Genomic DNA, 19,495 nt, shown 5'->3' with positions numbered 1-19,495 from the left:
GGTGTTAAACTTTAAATTCTTAAACGTGAAAGAACAGAAAACTGCCTCACTTCCTGCATGAGCCCCCATCACGAACAGGGCCGTGATGGGATCAGACCCAAACAAACACGGGTACTGATGGAGGATCAGACCACATGGAAGTCTGGAAAACCAGCGCCATTACTGGATACTATCAACCAGCAGCTGCGCACCTGCTCAGGTAGGATAGCGTCAATGTAAGGCAGAGGCCGGTCCATAACGTCACATGAACACATCATGAAGCACCGGTTGGTGTTGGGGGTCCAGAAGTGGCGGCATGCTACTAGCTTAAAGCCGGCTCAGACTCACCGTGTGGTTCCGTCACAGACGGTTCTTCATGTTCCGCATAAGAACCGCTTCACCGTCCGAGCACACGAACGATCGTCGGTACCGTCCATGCACGTGGCCGCACTGAGTACCGAGCTAGTGTGATGAAGGACGATAAAAAGAAGTAGAAAAAAACAATACCGGAAGTACCTCCCACTTACGCGGGACCGGAACAGGCGCGTGGATATGTCATAAACACCTGCAGGGCCGGTGATAGATGTCAATGTGAAGGACTTAATGCTTCTCCAGCAGCTTTATTGTGTTTTAACTGATATTTGAGTCATAATTCACAACAATAAATCCATAAATTCAATTATAATATATATTTCAAATATATATTTACATTTTACAGAGGCTTTTAATCTCATTCCCCTCTCTGCAAAATCTGGGTTACACTTTGTGAATAGAATAGAATAGAGTAGAATAACAAACTATAATGTAATACTGTAGAATACAGTAGAATTGTAGACTAGACAATAATACAGTAGAATACAGCAGAATAGAATGCAGTAGGATAGAATAGAATGACAGACTAGAATATAGTACATTAGAATACTGCAGAATAAAATAGAATAGATGGCAGAGTATAATTCAGCATAAAAGAGTAGAATTACAGACTAAAATATGATACCGAAAAATACAGCAGGCTAGAGTAGAATGCAGTAAAATACAGCAGAATAGAATAGAAAAAAGTAGAATAGAATAGAATAACAAAGTAGAATTCAGCAGTATGGAATAGAATTACAGAGTGGTAACTACAGAGGAATAAAGCTGATGAGCCATACAATGAAGGTGTGGGAAAGAGTAGTGGAAGCCAGACTAAGAGCAGAAGTGAACATTTGTGAGCAGCAGTATGGTTTCATGCCAAGAAAGAGCACTACAGATGCAACATTTGCTTTGAGGATGTTGATAGAGAAGTACAGAGAAGGTCAGAGAGAGCTCCACTGTGTCTTTGTAGATCTGGAGAAAGCTTATGACAGAGTGCCCAGAGAGGAACTATGGTATTGTATGAGGAAGTCTGGAGTGACAGAGAAGTATGTCCGAGCAGTGCAGGACATGTATGAGGGCTGTAAGACAGTGGTGAGGTGTGCTGTAGGGGTGACAGAGGAGTTCAAGGTGGAGGTGGGATTACATCAGGGATCAGCTCTGAGCCCCTTCCTGTTTGCAATGGTGATGGACAGACTGACGGATGAGGTTAGACAGGAATCACCATGGACTATGATGTTTGCAGATGATATTGTGATTTGTAGTGAGAGCAGGGAACAGGTGGAGGTGGAGTTAGAGAGGTGGAGGTTTGCCCTGGAAAGGAGAGGAATGAAGGTTAGCCGCAGTAAGACAGAGTACATGTGTGTGAATGAGAGGAACCAGAGTGGAAGAGTGAGGTTACAGGGAGAAGAGATAAAGAAGGTGGAGGAGTTTAAGTATTTAGGGTCAACAGTACAGAGTAATGGAGAGTGTGGAAAAGAAGTGAAGAGGAGTGTGCAAGCAGGTTGGAATGGGTGGAGAAAAGTGTCAGGTGTGATGTGTGACAGAAGAGTTTCAGCACAAATGAAAGGAAAGGTGTACAAGACTGTGGTGAGACCAGCCATGTTGTTTGGACTAGAAACAGTGGGACTGAAGAAAAGACAGGAAGCAGAGCTGGAGGTAGCAGAGATGAAGATGCTGAGGTTCTCTTTGGGAGTGACCAGGATGGATAGGATCAGGAATGAATACATCAGAGGGACAGCACATGTTAGAGGTTTTGGAGATAAAGTCAGAGAGGCCAGACTGAGATGGTTTGGACATGTTCAGAGGAGAGACAGTGAATATATTGGTAGAAGGATGCTGAGTCTAGAGCTGCCAGGAAAGAGGTCTAGAGGAAGACCAAAGAGGAGGTTTATGGATGCAGTGAATGAAGACATGAAGGTGGCTGGTGTTAGAGTGGAGGATGCTGAAGACAGGCTTAGATGGAGGAAACTGATTCGCTGTGGCGACCCCTGAAGGGAAAAGCCGAAAGGAAAAGAAGAAGAAGTAGAATTACAGACTAAAATATAATATAGTAGAAAACAGCAAAATAGAATACAGCTCAATAGAGTAGAATAGAGAGATATGTCCAATTTTTATAAGTGGAAAATGTATTTATATACATGCAAACACCAGTAAACAGTAATTTAAAAGTTGTTCTAATTATATAAATAAGGTATGTAATGAAGAGGCAGGGACGTTTGGATTCATAAGCAAATGGTTTAATGGACAAGGGCAAGACATAAGCGTGGTCAGAGTCCAGGTGGGGGTTGAGGCAGGCAGGAAACTGAGGAGACAGGCAGAGATCAAAAACCAGGAGGTGAAACAAGGTGAAACCCTCAGAAATGTATGCCAAGCAGTACATGACTTCACAAGGAGGTGGTGACAGCAGGCAGACTATATTCTGGTGGTGATGAGGTAGATTGGGAACAGCTGAGGAGATCCGGCTGAGGGAAAGACTGCTGAGAGTGGAGAGGGAGTGCAGAGTCAGTACTCAGGTGAGGGCTCCCTCTGGTGGTCAGATGTGGTGCCTGATGGGGGAATCCTGACACAGTGCATGACACAATTACATTTATCAAAATTAGTTTAATTATTGCTTGAAAGGTACTCCGAGAAGCAAACTTATGATTCCACCCCATTTATGCTTTTCTCAGCATTTAACGTTTTTTTTTTCAATAATTATCATCATCCAGCTCCTAACTCAACTATCGAAGATGCAAATCGTTTTTTTTAAATCCCAAGATTTTTTAAATCAATTGACAAAGATGAAGTACATATTAATTACATAAGAAGAAATAACATTATTTCAGAAATCATTATCACAGATCAAGTAACAGAATGAAGACATTTTATAAATATAAAAAATAAGTACTTAAAAGGGCGTCCATACCAGTACCTTTAAATAATAATGATTATATAGTATACAGTTAGGATTTGTTATCTGATTATTGTGAAAATATGTCAAAATAAATGGAAAATAGTTGAAAAACATTACCTTAAACAACCAAACTATTCTTGGCATGAAGATAAAGTAAATTCTGAGAAAATGTGCAAGCTTAAATATTTAATGTTTTCTGGTTGTTAAGGGAGGTGCTCTCTGCTGGTTTGTGCATTTTATGCGTGATTTAGACACACAATTTTTTTTTCAATTTACCTCTAAGCTAACACTGACAGTTTTTATTCTAAAGCATCTCTGTAACAACACAATGCCCCTTCTGTAGTCCAGTTTCTTTGAGCCACAGAGATTTTCTGCCCTCTGGTGATCAAAAAGGAGGATTTGAATACTAACCAGTTTTGACACATTTACAAAAAAAATCAGAAATGTGATGATAAGGCATTCTCATATATATGTATATATATGTGTGTGTGTGTGGGGGGGGGGGGTGTATAAGAGCTAGATTGAAGAAAGGGTTACTTAGTGCTTCAAACAAAATGTATAAACGTTTATTTCAACATCATGCAAATGTTCTTTCTCTTCCAGTTGTTAAGGTGTTGTTATGGTAAGTCGTCCATCCATGTCTTTGGTTTCACAAATATGTTTGAAGCCCAGCAATTTAAACCAAAATGGACAATAGGAAATTATTCTGGTTCATACTTTTTCACACAGAAAACAAGAAGAACTTTGCAAATCCTGTGAGTTACAAAACGTTTTTAACTCGAGGGAGATCCTGTTAAAGACGTGAGGTTCCACCAGCAGTCAGCTGGTCAAACGCAGCTCATTTTCATACTATCTCCCAGCAGGAGTTTTCCTCCACTGCAGTTTGCATAAAACGCTTTCCAGTCCTGCAGACATTTGAACAATTCTATGCTGTCGAAGATGAGTGTCTCTGTAACTTAAACAGCCTAATCACCTCTTAAGAAAATAGATATGTTTATTGAAAATGCATAAATTATAAACTAACTCCATTTGTATTAACTCAGTCTTAGGATTTTGTTAAATACTTTCTCTGCAACTTGTCTGATGTGAATTTCTATTTTTTTTCAATATCTAGTTTTATTATCAGTAATTTTTTGTTTGTTGCCAGAAAAAGTCATGAGTTTCATGAAAAAGTGGAACAGTGTTCACACTCTGGAAAAGAAGAGGGAGAAGCATAGATGCCCTTGTTTTTATTTTTACATTAAAACTGAACTAAATCTGGCACAAAACCATCTGAACAAACAGTTTTAGGCTGGAGATCATTCTGGAACTTAATGACAAAACTTACCATGAGATCCAAAACCTAATGGATACTTCCTCGTACTAGTACCAGTGCTTTCTGGTACTAATGTACAAGAATTTCACTCAAACTTTATTAGATCTGCTAAAGTACAACCACAGAAAATAGTTTCTTAATAAACACTTTGGAAGATGAAGAACACAGTCACTAGATGGCAGCAAAGCTCCAATGATTGAGAAAAACATCCTTTTAGTTTCAGAACCATAGACTGTATAAGAATAACTGGACAAAGCAAGCCCCCCTCCTTCCGTGTTCCATATAGGAAGTACCACTGGGTTGCAAAAAGGCCAAAGTCCCATTGACTTACATTGAGAAACAGACAGTTATTTCTCAGTCATTTTATATGTCAGAATAATCATTCTTCCTCTGCTGCTTTCTGATTAACTTCTTTTTTCTAATCCTAATTTTTTTTAAAGATTTTTTTCCATTATCACAAGTTATTAGAGTTATAAATTGACCAATCAGATGGCTCAATAAGCGTTTGTGGGTCTGACGTCGACCGTCTGGGGGGTTTGATTGACAGATGACGGGTAGCCAATGGGAGCAGACTTCATCAATGGGTCCGTGAAGACCTTTTAACACCTACTTTACAATTCAACAATGTACCAATCATTGTCCTACTGTTGTTTTCCTCAATGGAATGTACCGATGCAGCAGTTTGAAACAACAAGAGGAGCATGCTGTCGACATTTTTAGATGAGAATTTACTCTGTAGTAATAGATTTCACTCTGAGGTTATGTGCTTTGGACCTTTTTCTTTGTTTAACGTTCGTTTTTCTTTATTTCACTGTTTTGGTTGTAGCTTATAAATTACAAGTTGCATATATGCGCATAAAATCACCAAACAGATTCATTTTCGCCGCAATTTTCCAGCTTCAGCCTGAATTAGACGCAGCCGTCTGAGGAGCGCGAGAGAAACATTAAAGGACCGGGACGTATTTTCAAACAGAAAAAGATCCAGCTGTTCACTTGTTAGGATGGTTATTTATTTTAAATACCGCTGAACGCGCTTCTTACGTGCATCTGATCAGACTATAACCTGGCCGCGAATGACAACTGAAAAGCTGCGGCGCGCACGAGAGGGACATGCGCATTTCTCCAGCGGCGTCTCCCAAATGCTCCTTTTACCTCGACAAAAAGGAATAAATGTAAATAAATCCAAAAGGACCGCTGACAGAATCAAATGTTGGAATGGTTCTCCCTCAAAGGCTTCAACAATGACTTGTACAATTCTCCCGAGCCGCCGTGATTAAAGAAGAAGCTGTTTACATCCGCGGTCTCGTGGTCGAGGCGTGGAAAGAGGCAGACGGTTGCAATAAACTCACTCCTGATTGGCGACAGTACTTCCTGTAGATTCCATGACTCAGCTATGACTCAGACCAATCACTGAAGATTGTTTACAAATGGCGGTATCCGTTTCAGGAATTGACGGCGAAAGCGGCGGCCTACTTTCGCGAGGAGAGGAAGTAATGCATTTCCAATGAGGGAACCTCATTGCTCGCTCTGTCCATTATTTTTTACAGTCTATGGCTGGATCCCTTGTAGGGTCAGGGGCCCACCCAGCTACTGTTGGGCATAGGCAAGTCGTAGTTTGAACAGATCAACCGTCCTCACACTACAGACACCTATGAGGCAATTTAGAGTCACCAACCGCGCTATAAGACATGTTTTTGGACAATAGGAGGAAGTGAGAATTCCCAGGGAAGCCACACATACTCTGAGGAGAACATGCACACTCCTCACACAAAGAACCCAGCTGGGATTTCAACCAGTGCCTTCTGGCTGTACGGTAAGAGCACTAACCACTGTGCCCCCGTGGAGTGAGAGATCTCTCTCTGTTTTAGATGTTACAACAAGGAAACTGAATCTTCAGGAAACACAGATAAAAAAATAAAACCTCTTGCAAACACAATGGTTGGTTATGAGTTTAACATTGTGGTTGAAGAGCTTCCTGTTTGTCTTTAATGTGACAGAGAATCGCGTGAGATCATTTCCTTTAACACCCTGATGCTCAAAACGGCCCATGAATGGAAGTCTGATACACAGGACATGGTAACAGGAAATGATGTATTTTCTCCCTCTTTCAAAACTCAAAGTGCTTTAAAATCAAACATAGTGACACCCAAAAATGTTGAAGATTCTCATTCATCCAGGTGACATTAGTCTGCTCACATGGAAGGTGTGGCCAATGTTCCGTGATTGGCACTTGTTGGTTATTTAAAACAGAGAAGGCCGCAGGAGGCAGCTGGGTTTGAGATTTAGGTTTTGTTTTCTTCTTTTTCTCCTCTTTGTCATCAGCAGTCTTACACTGCTGGGTTTTGTTATTTTAGTTTGGGGTTTGGTAGTCTTAGTTTGTGGGCTTTGTTTATTTGTTTTCTTTAGGTAGTTTTGGTTAGGGGGAGCTGCTGACTCAGACGGTCGACATGGCTGGATCAGCAGTCTCTATGACTTATTTTATGTTTGGACAAACCTTCCTTTTGCTTGAACCAGCACACTAATTATTTCCTTTTGTTCTTTCTTTGCAGGACACAAGGTTTTGTTTATTTATTAAATTGTGTTCCTTTTACCTTTACCGATGTCCAGTTTTTATATTACGCTCCCCTTTTATATTTATTCAATATTCTAGACCTGACCCAGGTTCGTCTGTTGGACTTCTTGTCTACTCTTCGTGAAACATTTTGCCGTCCGAATATCCCCATCAGTCTAAATGAGATTGGATTCAGGTTCTGCATATATGCCCCCCAGGTGGGTCACCCACATTCCTGCCAGTATTTGGCCTCAAAATAGAGAACATTCACATGCAAGCACTCACCAAATCACCCAGATCAATCCGGGGTTCACAGTCTTACCCAAAGACACTTCAATGCACATCAACACTTTGATTGTGCTCCACTAGACCCCTCCTTTCTCTGCCTTGCTGAGCTGCCTTTATTACACATATGTCTGCTACTTATACCTCGTCTCTCCTGTCAGATTCTACTCTACTTTCCAGCCTAATGTCCAGCTTCCTGACTTAACGGTCCTGATCTGACGTACGGCTCTGAAACCTGTGAGTAAAATCACTGGTGCTTGTAAAGAAGCAGAAGGTCTGTTTTAAAATATAAACAATAGTTAAAAACTAAACAGACTAAATAAAACTGGTTATTCTTGCCATTAGACTCTCTTTCCCAGTAAGGAAAAACTCCTAAAAAAACTAGATTCAGGAAAAAAAGAAGAAACCTTAGGGATATCCACATGAGGGAGAGATCCTATCCCAGGAAGGAGAGGAGATTTACCAGGATTATTAAAGTGGGATTAGTTTATAAAACTCTACAACTACGTATTTGAATAGAGTTCATCCAGATAGAACTGGGGAACAGGTGGGGGCAAGGCCCACGGCCAAGAACAGGAGCACAGACGATCCACTAGGAATTTCCCCCACTCTGAGATGTGAGATGATGTCAGAGGCTTTCCCATGTCAGAGGGGAGAAGGAAAGAGGAACAACATGTGAATCGCACTGCACCAAACAGAAGCACATAGATCTAAATCTAATAAATAATAATAGTAATGATGATAGAAAATCTAAGTTTCATTTACACCCACAAGAGCTACAGCAGAGGGAATCGACCACCAGGTTAGTCAACCAACTTCTCTCTGCTGCTTGTGAAGGACATTTATTTATTTTTTTTTGCCTTCAGAGGTCAATTCGCAAGTCTTTGGGTTCACTAGTTTTCCTTGTGTCATGGTCCGCCTGCGCTCCTCCTCCACCTCCTAATTGGACCCAGCTGTCGGCACTCATCACCTCCACTCCAGCCTATTTAAGAGGAGCCCTCCCCAGCATTCTTCGCCAGTTCGTTGCCTTACCCGGTGAAGTTTCCTGGCCTCCTACGTACAGTTTTTGTATGTTATCGCTAAGTCTCGCTTCGTCTCACTACCGAACTCCTCTATCTCCAGGTCCTTACCATCCATGTGCCGACCTGGGTCCTGTCTCGCCTAAGCACCTCGTCGTTGACCACGTCTATCCTCTCCACGTCACGCACCCGCTGCCGGACTCACCTCATTGCTCCACCTGGCCGCTCCAGTCCGCCGCCGGTCATCGCTCACAAGCCTCCGTCTCCACTCCTGGTTCCGGACACAGCTCCATTATCTCCACGGACAATAAAACTATTTAAACCACTCCTGCCTCACATCCTCCTTCCGGGTTCCAGCAACTGGGTCTGCCTCGCCACGCAAAGCATGACAGAACGAACTGGCCTTACTCCAGACCCAGCTGACCCGGAAGGGCTTCGTCACGCCGTCACTCAACAAGGCACCCTCCTGGATCATCAATCCAACGCTCTACAGCAACTCGCCTCGACACAGCAGGACATGTTTTGCCGGATCGACAACGCTTCGCAAGCAGTTATGGATCTAACGAGTCAGTTAGCCAAACTAGCGCTGTCTCCAACCCCGCCACTTCCGCAAACAGGAGCCGCAGCCGCTTCCGCCACGTCACACGAAAACATCCGCCTACAACCAGAAGCCTTCCACGGGGATGTAGAAGCCTGCGGCGGTTTCCTTTTGCAATGTCAACTTATTTTTCAATAAGCGCCAAGATACTACCAAACGGATCATAGTAAGATCACTTTAATTATCAACTCTCTCAGGGGGAAAGCCTTACAGTGGGCCCAAGCTTACCTGTTCGCTCATCCTATTTCTGTTTTAACATATGATCACTTCCAAACTGAATTTAAGCTGGTCTTTGACCAACCTCGCAAGGAGGATGAAGCAACGCGCCGACTACTGAACCTCAAGCAAGGTAAACGCACCGTCGCTGACCACGTCATAGACTTTCGTATCCTGGCAGTTGAAGCGGGTTGGCCGGACCCGGCACTAAAGGGAATCTTCTATCAATCCCTGAGTGAATTTATCAAAGACCACTTATGCTCACAGCCAGAAGCCCGCTCGTTTGAAGAACTAGTGTCCGCGGCATTGCGTTCAGACGTCCGCTTAAAAGAAAGACAGACTGAAAGGCATCACCTCCCACGCAAAGCTATGCCTGATCGTAGTTATCCTGTCATGTTGCCTCTCTCTCATTCCCCAGTACAGGAGCCCACTAGGAGAACCGGTGATGAACCCATGCAGATCGGGCACTCCAAACTCACTCCAGAAGAACGCCAGAGAAGGAGGGACGAGCGCTCCTGCTTCTATTGTGGCAAGTCAGATCATTACGTTGCTCAATGTCCCCTCTGTTTAAAAGACAGGACCCCCCGCTAGAAGACAGGCCGCGGGAGGGTACCCTGGAAGTCTTCCCCCGTGGGAACTTCCTCATGTTACCTGTCAAGATTTGCCTACAGGCTAAATATCAGGAAACCCAGGCACTGGTGGACTCAGGAGCTGAGCAGAGCTTCATCGATCAAGACCTTGTTTCACAGTTGCAAATCCCCACCGAACTATTAGACTCGCCTGTGAAGGCCGCTGGCTTGGGGGGCCAGCACCTATCCCGCATCACGCATCGTACTCACCCTGTCCTCCTCATATCCTCAGGTAACCACAGAGAACATGTACAATTTTACGTCACTCAAATCCGTCAGAACCCCATCGTGTTGGGTTTTCCTTGGCTCCAATTACATAACCCGCAAATTGATTGGGTTCAACGTCGAATCACTGACTGGAGTGAATTTTGTTTGGCCAACTGTCTCCAGTCAGCCCTCCCCTCCGTTAAAACCGCTCGGTCTGACTGCAAAGAGACCATTGACCTATCCCAGGTACCCAGTTGCTACCATGATCTCAAGTCTGTTTTTAGTAAGACCAAAGCGTGCTCCCTACCTCCCCACAGGCCTTACGACTGCTCCATCGAGCTGCTCGCAGGGGCCAGTCTTCCAAAGGGACGCCTGTTTAACCTGTCCGGCCCCGAAAAGGAAGCCATGGAGAAATACATTCAGGAGGCCCTCTCCACTGGCCTCATTCGCCCCTCATCCTCGCCTGTCGGAGCAGGTTTTTTCTTTGTGGCCAAGAAAGATGGCACTCTGCGACCATGCATTGACTATAGAGCGTTAAACCAAATCACTGTCAAGAACAAATACTCGTTGCCTCTGCTCTGCTCTGCCCTAGACTCCGTGCAGGATGCCCAAGTCTTCTCCAAACTCGACTTGAGGAACGCCTACCATCTGGTCCGGATAAAGGAGGGTGACGAGTGGAAGACTGCGTTTAACACTCCCTTGGGACACTTTGAATACTTAGTGATGCCCTTTGGGCTAACTAACGCCCCCGCAGTCGTCCAGCACCTAGTCAATGACGTCCTCAGAGATTTATTAATCGCTTCGTTTTCGTCTACTTAGACGACATCCTAGTGTTCTCCCGCGATCTCGCTCAACACAAGATCCATGTGCGTCAGGTGCTGGAACGCCTTCTGGAAAACCAGCTCTACGTTAAAGCTGAGAAGTGCGAGTTCCATGTTTCCACCATCCCTTTTCTCGGTTACGTTTTTGAGGCTGGTCAAATTCGACCAGACCCGTCGAAGATCTCTGCAGTGGCCCAATGGGAGCCCCCTACCTGCAGGAAGAAACTACAACAGTTCCTAGGTTTCGCCAATTTTTATAGAAGATTTATCCGCAACTTCAGCCAAATCGCCTCTCCCCTAACTAAACTTACATCTACGCTTCAAGCCTTTAAGTGGACTCCTGAGGCCCAGAAGGCATTTGACACCTTAAAGTCCCACTTCGTCTCCGCTCCCATCCTCATACAACCTGACACAGAACGTCAGTTCATAGTTGAGGTGGACGCCTCGGATTCTGGGGTGGGGGCCGTCCTCTCTCAGAGGGAAGAGAAGACTGGCAAGCTTAAACCATGTGCCTTCTTCTCAAAGAAGCTTTCCCCGGCCGAACAGAATTATGACATCGGTAATCGTGAACTGTTAGCCATCAAATTGGCATTGGAGGAGTGGCGCCATTGGCTGGAGGGGGCGGCTCAGCCATTCATTGTTTGGACGGACCACAAAAACCTCGCTTATTTACGCTCCGCTAAAAGACTTAACTCACGTCAAGCTTGCTGGTGCCTCTTCTTTGACCGTTTCAATTTTACTATTACCTACCGTCCTGGCAGCCGCAACATCAAACCTGACGCTCTCTCTAGACAGTTCAACTCCTCGGAAGGTTCCACGGACACTACTATTATACCTCCCAACTGTATAGTAGGTCTGCTAACATGGGAGATTGAGGACCGTGTACGTCAAGCTCAAGGTGAGGAACCTAATCATGTATCGTGCCCTCCTGGAACCCTGTATGTCCCCTCAACCCTCAGGTCCGATGTTATCACCTGGGGCCATGCCTCCCGCATATCCTGTCATGCCGGAGTCCACAGAACCCTCGCCCTGCTGCGCAGACGGTTTTTCTGGCCCTCTATGCAGAAGGATGTCCGAGAGTTCCACCTGCGCCAGAGCCAAGACTACCAGCACCCCTCAGTCAGGTTTGCTCCACCCTTTACCCACACCAAGTCGTCCTTGGTCACATATTGCTCTGGATTTTGTCACCGGCCTACCCCCATCGAATGGTCATACTGTAATCCTCACAGTTATCGACCGATTCTCCAAATCAGCTCAATTTATAGCTCTGCCTCAGCTCCCCTCTGCTATGGAGACAGCCAAATTACTGGTCGACCAAGTTTTTCGCCACCATGGCATCCCTCATGACATCGTCTCAGATCGTGGTCCTCAGTTCATCTCCCAAGTATGGAGGGCCTTTTGTTCTGCCCTAGGTGCTACAGTCAGCCTTACCTCCGGATATCACCCCCAATCCAACGGACAAGCGGAAAGAGCCAATCAGGAGCTAGAGGCCGCCCTTCGCTGTGTCACCGCTCAGAACCCCTCGGACTGGTCGTCCTTCCTCGTTTGGGTTGAGTATGCACACAACACCCATCCTTCCACTGCTACCGGAGTCTCGCCTTTCGAGGCCTCCCTGGGGTACTCTCCCCCTCTGTTCCCCTCCCAGGAGGCTGACCTAGCCGTGCCTTCGGTTCACCAGCATCTCCAGCGGTGCCGATGCATCTGGCGCCAGACTAAGGCGGCTCTCCTGCGGACCAAGGACCGCAACTGCGCCATTGCCGACCGCCATCGGTCCCCCGCTCCGGACTATCAGGTCGGACAAAAGGTTTGGCTGTCCTCTCGCCATGTCCCCCTCCAGGCCTCGTCACGCAAACTGTCTCCCCGCTACATTGGACCCTACGAGATCGACAGGATCATCAACCCGTCCTGTGTCCGACTCCGTTTGCCTCCTGCCCTTCGTATCCACCCTTCTTTCCACGTCTCGCAGCTCAAGCCTGTTATTGACAGCCCGCTTTGCCCGTTGTCCTCGGCCCCTCCGCCCGCCCGTATCATTGACGGCGCCCCGGCCTTCACGGTTAGTCGGATCCTGGACGTCCGGCGCCGTGGGCGGGGTCTCCAGTTCCTGGTGGACTGGGAGAGTTCAATCCTGAGGAGCGGTCCTGGGTCTCCCGCTCTCTCATCCTGGACCCCTCCCTCATCTCCTCCTTCTACCGTGCTCACCCTGACCGCCGCCCTGGACCGCCTGGAGGCGGTCGTTGAGGGGGGGTACTGTCATGGTCCGCCTGCGCTCCTCCTCCACCTCCTAATTGGACCCAGCTGTCGGCACTCATCACCTCCACTCCAGCCTATTTAAGAGGAGCCCTCCTCAGCATTCTTCGCCAGTTCGTTGCCTTACCCGGTGAAGTTTCCTGGCCTCCTACGTACAGTTTTTGTATGTTATCGCTAAGTCTCGCTTCGTCTCACTACCGAACTCCTCTATCTCCAGGTCCTTACCATCCATGTGCCGACCTGGGTCCTGCCTCGCCTAAGCACCTCGTCGTTGACCACGTCTATCTTCTCCACGTCACGCACCCGCTGCCGGACTCACCTCATTGCTCCACCTGGCCGCTCCAGTCCGCCGCCGGTCATCGCTCACAAGCCTCCGTCTCCACTCCTGGTTCCGGACACAGCTCCATTATCTCCACGGACAATTAAACTTTATTTAAACCACTCCTGCCTCACATCCTCCTTCCGGGTTCCAGCAACTGGGTCTGCCTCGCCACGCAAAGCATGACACCTTGCATGCAATGAGTTTAGACAACATTTATTTATGTATTGATAAACTCCATGTTAAGACTTAAAGAACTAGTAATGGGGTTGTGGGTCTTTTTCTGTGTTAACTGTATTTCGCATTATATTTACCATTTCCAAATGTTTTGGCGTGTTTTGAGCAAGAAATATTGAAATAAAACGGCATTTTTGCGGCCAATCCATATGCAAATTTCCTCTTCTGGGGAAAAGCTCCGTTTTGGTCACGTGGTGCGTGTGACGTCACCAGGGTCAACATAGCAAGATGGCTTCTCCTTTGCATGTCGGAGCTAGCGATAGCGGCGATATTTCAAGGTCCACAATTCTGTCTTCAGACTCAGATTGTGGAAACATTTGTTCTGAAAGTGACGCTGATTCAGAGGCGCCGGGTGTTTGTGGTTTGAGGACTGTAAAGTCTTATCAATTTGAGGCGGCAGCGCGTAAAGTAAGAGCTCACATAACACCGATGTTTATAGAATTCACCTTTGCCGCAGCGCACACACATACATGTTTCTGCAGACACCCTGGGTCCGCCTGCATTCTGCTGCTGGCGCTGTCTCACTCACGTCAACGCTTCACGTGACCCAAATCGAGCCGTTTCTGAAGCAGGGCGAAATGCGAGTGTGATTTGTCGATTTTGTCAAATTTTACAAAAACCTGCGTTTGTCAACAGTAATTATTTGTTATTTTTGATACATTAGAACATATGGAATATATCTGGATACTTATTTTAGCTTTGTCCCAGGGCATTACTAACACTTTAATGGAATGGAATACAATTCAAGTTTGATTTAATTCTCTTTATTTGACAATTAAGAAACATTAGAATTACATGTAGTTTATCATTTTCCATGAGACATCTCATAGTTGATTGTTTATTCATTAAGAGTTTGAATGTAGATTTTTAAACTTCGTTTACGCTAAACTCACTCGGATTTAAACTTTATGCAAACTTGTTCATCACAAAGTATTTCATGATTGTTCACATCACTTTACTTTCACCATGAAATACACTTTGATGATACCACACATATTTGAATGCTCAGAACATTTAAGAGAAATAACTTTTATTTTTTTTAAATAGTTTAAACTAGAGCTGTAAGGCGATTACATTTTTTAACCGTGATTCATCGCATTTTGTCCATGGTTAACTCGCGATTAATCGCAAATTAATATGTGTCCTTTTTTTAGGAAAAAAATGTGTGGTTCGTGGAATTTAGCAGTTCTACATTAATTATGAAAACAAGAATGACAAAATTAATAGTTTTCATCACAAATACTTTATTTTGTAACATTGTATTGAGATAAACTTTCTTAACAATAAAAGGCTGTAACATAAAATGCCTAACAAAAGCCCAAGTCCAAGTGAAGGGCATTTTAAATTCAAAACTTAAATCAACGTTCAGTAAAATAAAATAAAAAACATAAAAAATAAAATTTCCATAACACTTTCATGTTCATTTTTTGTCAGTACCAAATCTTTTCCTCCTCTGCTGAACTACAGTAATGAATGAAATAGAGATTTATCATTTCCAATTAACTTTTGTTTTTTAAAACCTTAAAGACTGAGAAAAGCGGGATACACTGTGGATAGTTTGACAGTCTGTTACTGCCGCCGCGTTCTCTGGCTGCAGCTCGATGCAGCGACGTGTCCAGCGGAGCTCACGCCATGAATATGCCGGCAGACAGACCGCTATGCTGGGGTTGGATCACGCTTAAACCTCCAGAACATTTAAAACGTCCCCCGGTGCGCTTGCTGTTCGGAACGTCGTGGAGCCTCAGCTCTCGGGACGCGGCGCCGGACGTGAGCCGGTACCACCAGACTGGACGCGAACCGGAGCCGGGTTAGAGTGCAGGAGCTCTCCAGGTCCTAGCGCCAGCCGGTTTTAGCTCGCAGCTCGGTGGTTGGAGACCCGCCCGTGATCGAGTGAGAGCAGCCGGTGAGAGGACGATGAGGGACGCCCGCGCGCGCGGTATGGAAAAGCATGTATGAGAAAATCCCATTGACTGTAAAAATAATGGACGTATCGAGCTATGAGGTCCCCCCATTATATACAGTCTATGAAAAATCCGCTATTAATGCGTCAAAAAAATTGTCGGCGTCAAGCACGTGTCAGATTAATGCGTTTTTAACGCGACAAATCTAACAGCCCTAGTGAAAACACAACTAAAAATCGCTAAAACATAAAAATGTGACAAACCTTGTTCCCTCATCAACCAGGTGCTATGGGATATGGTAAACTTTAGTTTGTTTGAAGCTTTAACTTTGTTTTTAAACCGTTTTAAGCAGACACGAAGCACATGCAGCCTTCACATTAGCTTCACTTGCAACTTCCGGTTAGCGCGTCTTTTCATTCCTTCAAAATAAAAGCCAAAACCACATTATTCAAAAAGAGGGAGAATTGCAAAATAAAATAGTGATGGGCTGACTCTAGAGGTCATTTACACGCGGCGAAAGAGGGATGGGCCACACACACAAAGCTGAGATTTATCTTTTCATCTACAAATAACTGGCGTTGTTTAAACTACATTTAAAACGTCCCCGGTGCGCTTGCTGTTCGGAATGTCGGGGGTCCGCAGCTCTCGGGACGTGGCGCCCGACGCAATCAAGCCGGTACCACCAGACGTGGTACTGGACGCGAACCGGAGCCGGGTTAGGGTGGAGGAGCTCTCCAGGTCCTAGCGCCGGGCTGGTTCTAGCTAGCAGCTCTGTGGTTGGAGACCCGCCCGTGATCTAGTGAGAGCAGCTGGTGAGTTAGAGGGCGGGACGCCTGCGCGCGGTGTGGAAAGGCACGTATGAGAAAGTCCGCGATTAATGCGTCAAAAAAATTGTCGGCGTCAAGCACATGTGGGATTAACTCGTTTCTAACGCACTAAATCTGACAGCCCTAATTTAAACAGTTTTGACAGAAACCGGAAGCTGTTAGATCCACTGGAGACCTACAGACATTGGCTGATAGCAAGGCCTCCTCTGAGGTCAAAAGGTCGATGCACACTCTCACTTCAGTTCAGTTGGAAACACCTTTGTCTGGTGAGCTTTGTCTGAAAGTCCAGTCCAAGTCCAGCTTCGAGCCACCGTGGTGAGGAGACCCTCTTAGCAAAACTGTTGCGGTTTGATGTGGTCATAACAGCCAATTTGATTTATCCAGACTAGTGTCTTGAACAGTTTAACGTCATTGTTTTCTTTAGATTTCAATTTTTCTCTTAAACCGTTCTGAGGTATTACTTTGCTCATCCACCGACTTTCACAAACATTCATACACATATACATGAACTATATTAACTTTCTTTGTTTATTTTGTATATATTTTTATGCTTATCTCTTAATAAATATCAAAAAGGCAGTCGTTGTCCATCTTGTTCTTTCTTTGTGACACGGTCCCTTCAGAAGAGAATTTACTTCCTGAAGTGTTGAGATTGATTTTGAAGATTACTCTTTAATCAATTTTAAAGCTAAAATTGATCAACTTTCATCATTGAGTAATTTTTCCTTCCTTACGGAAGGTGGTGCCCCAAAAAAAGTCAAAGTCAAAAAAAAAGTCAAACTCTTCATTGAATTTGACCCTTTCACGCTACACTGTGTTGGTACTATTACTCAGGGTCCTCATACAAACTGTCTTACAGTGATGCTCCAGGTCGACCACTCTGTCTTTGCACCGTTGCTCCTAAAAGGCTATAGAACACTGTGTTGCTACTGTCATCAAAAAGGAAGTGACCATGTAACAACAGAGTGAGTCTGAAGAGCAGCTGTGTGGTCATGAGAGTTTGAACCAAAATATGTGAAAAATGAATGATGTGAAATGATAAGTAGTGCTCCAGGTACAGAACCCTGTGGAACACCTCCACTAGCCATCATTTGTGAACAAATTCAGCAGCTGTGAGCTGAATTAAAAAGAGTTCACAGAGAACAGACAGTCTCTTCCTCTTTCAGAGGTGAGACGTGTTAGAGAAACTAGAAGAGTCGGTGGGCTGGACTGAGAAGAGAGACGAGTGTCCGCCTTCAGCGAGGAATCAGTGCGGAAATGAAGCTGTTCCTCATCAGCCTGCATCTTTGTGTGCTCTCAACTTGGAGTAAGTAGGTTTTAGTCAAATTCAATTGTAAATGAGGAAAACGAGTCAGAATCTCTACGAATGGTTTACTTCTTTCTAGCAAATGTTCTGAATAGACTTCTGTTTCCATGAATTTTTTGTTTTGTTTTGTCAAAAAGCTTACATTAAGTTATTGTTTTTGTGTAATTTATATGTATAACTTGAGGTTAACAATCTTGTTCACCTCTTTGTCTTTACAGGTGTTTCATTGAACACAGACAATGTGAGACAAACTGCAGACATTGATGTGTTTGAAGGAGAATTTGTGAACATCCTCTGCTGCTGGACTGGCAGCAGAGGGAGAGTGATGTGGTTCAAAAATCAGAAAACATATAAAAATGATTTACTTTTGACAGATATGAACCTAAAAACTCATAACAATCAGATGGAAAAATGCTCAATCCTGAACTTTGTCAGCATCACAAAACAGGATTCAGGCAGATACGTCTGTGAAATTAGTATTGAGGTACCGGTATTAAATACAATCAGAGGAAACGGAACAACCATCGCCGTTAAAACCAGAGAGGAGCAAGCTTACACAACAACAGGTGAGTAATTTAGTTGTTTAAAAAAACATTGAATCTGTTCCTTCATCACAATCTTACGTCACATCACTTAAGGAAACTATTTGACCAAAAGTGTTATTTTTTAGAAGCTCCAGCTCCACCCGACAGATCCTCGGTCATCACAGTGATCATCCTTCCTGTGGTGTTGCCTCTACTCCTCTCTATCACCGTTTTCCTCTTTCTGCACGAACCAAGAAACCACGGTGAGGATTTGTATGTATTTGGTCACATAACAGCTTATGGAGTGATGAACTTTAGGGAAACCAAACATCAAATTTCTCTTATTGGATACCAAATCGGCAGAATTCTTTGTATTTTTCTTTATTGATTGATCTATTAATTTGTTAAAAGGGGCAGACAAAATAAGTTTTTCTTCTTTCTGTCCCTTTTTCATTTTCTTCTTTTTGTTTCGATCATGTTTGAGTTTACAACTCAAGGTTATTTTGTATTTTTTCCTATTAATGAATAAAAATGAGAAAAAAAGTATGTTTAAAGAATAATAAATGAATCCAGGAAGTTCACATACTTTGTTGATGGCTGCAGAGATTCAAGCTGAGAGGACTGAATGTGTTGATCTGATGGTTTAAACTCCACTTCTCATCCTTTCTGTGCATCTGCAGCTCTCACATCCACAGTCGTCTTCACCGTGCACTGCAGTGACGGCGAGGAAGAGCAGACGGCGACGTGCAGCCCCTGGAGAGGCTGTTCTCAGTGGGTGGGTAGAGTTTTGTGTCCTCCGTCTTCTCTAGACCTTCTTATCATTCACACTGAATTTCAGGCTTACAAAGCTGTGACAGATAAAGCACAATAACAGTTCATATCTACTTTTTCTCAGGAGTCCGAGTGCAGTTCACTGATCTGCTAAAAGAGACGAAACCCAAGGAAGTGGAGAAAGATCTGCAGCAGTTTCAACTCAATGAGGGCCAATCTTGAACCTCTTCTTACTACAAAGTTAGCTGCGGTTGATTTCAACGTGAGAACTTTAGCAGGGACTCATGAGAAGTGAAGAGGGTGAGGGTTCTGCAGTCTGTGGCAGGAAGAGAAAAGAAAACCAATGCAAGCAAGCAAGTTTATTTGTAAAGCCCAATTACTACCCAAGGCAATTCAAAGTGCTGTACAAAAATATTTAAAAATTACGAAAAGGATATAAAAATCTATTGATAAAATCATAAAAGTCAACGAGATTAAAATTCAGACATTTAAAATA

At 44.3% G+C, this 19,495-nt stretch overlaps 2 protein-coding genes across 2 annotated transcripts in view; one reads left to right on the top strand and one right to left on the bottom strand.

The window, feature by feature from the left end:
• The window catches only part of LOC112156028 (equilibrative nucleoside transporter 2), a 14,819-nt gene extending 14,334 nt beyond the window's left edge, over nt 1-485 (bottom strand). The window contains exon 1 of the mRNA XM_024288153.2: nt 328-485. The gene's annotated coding sequence lies outside the window, so the exon portion shown is untranslated. The remainder of the gene's footprint in view (nt 1-327) is intronic.
• Nucleotides 41-19,495, top strand: LOC112156030. Its single transcript, XM_024288157.2, has 6 exons — nt 41-199; nt 17,565-17,704; nt 17,923-18,270; nt 18,375-18,491; nt 18,909-19,003; nt 19,124-19,495. The coding sequence occupies exons 2-6, from the start codon at nt 17,656-17,658 to the stop codon at nt 19,151-19,153; spliced, it is 639 nt and encodes a 212-aa protein (XP_024143925.1). The 5' UTR covers nt 41-199; nt 17,565-17,655; the 3' UTR covers nt 19,154-19,495.

The sequence above is a fragment of the Oryzias melastigma genome, linkage group LG18 (genome assembly GCF_002922805.2).
Source record: "Oryzias melastigma strain HK-1 linkage group LG18, ASM292280v2, whole genome shotgun sequence".
In the NCBI taxonomy this organism is placed as follows: domain Eukaryota; kingdom Metazoa; phylum Chordata; class Actinopteri; order Beloniformes; family Adrianichthyidae; genus Oryzias; species Oryzias melastigma.
Note: the sequence above shows the minus strand (reverse complement) of the source record. Positions and strands in the feature narration are given on the sequence as shown.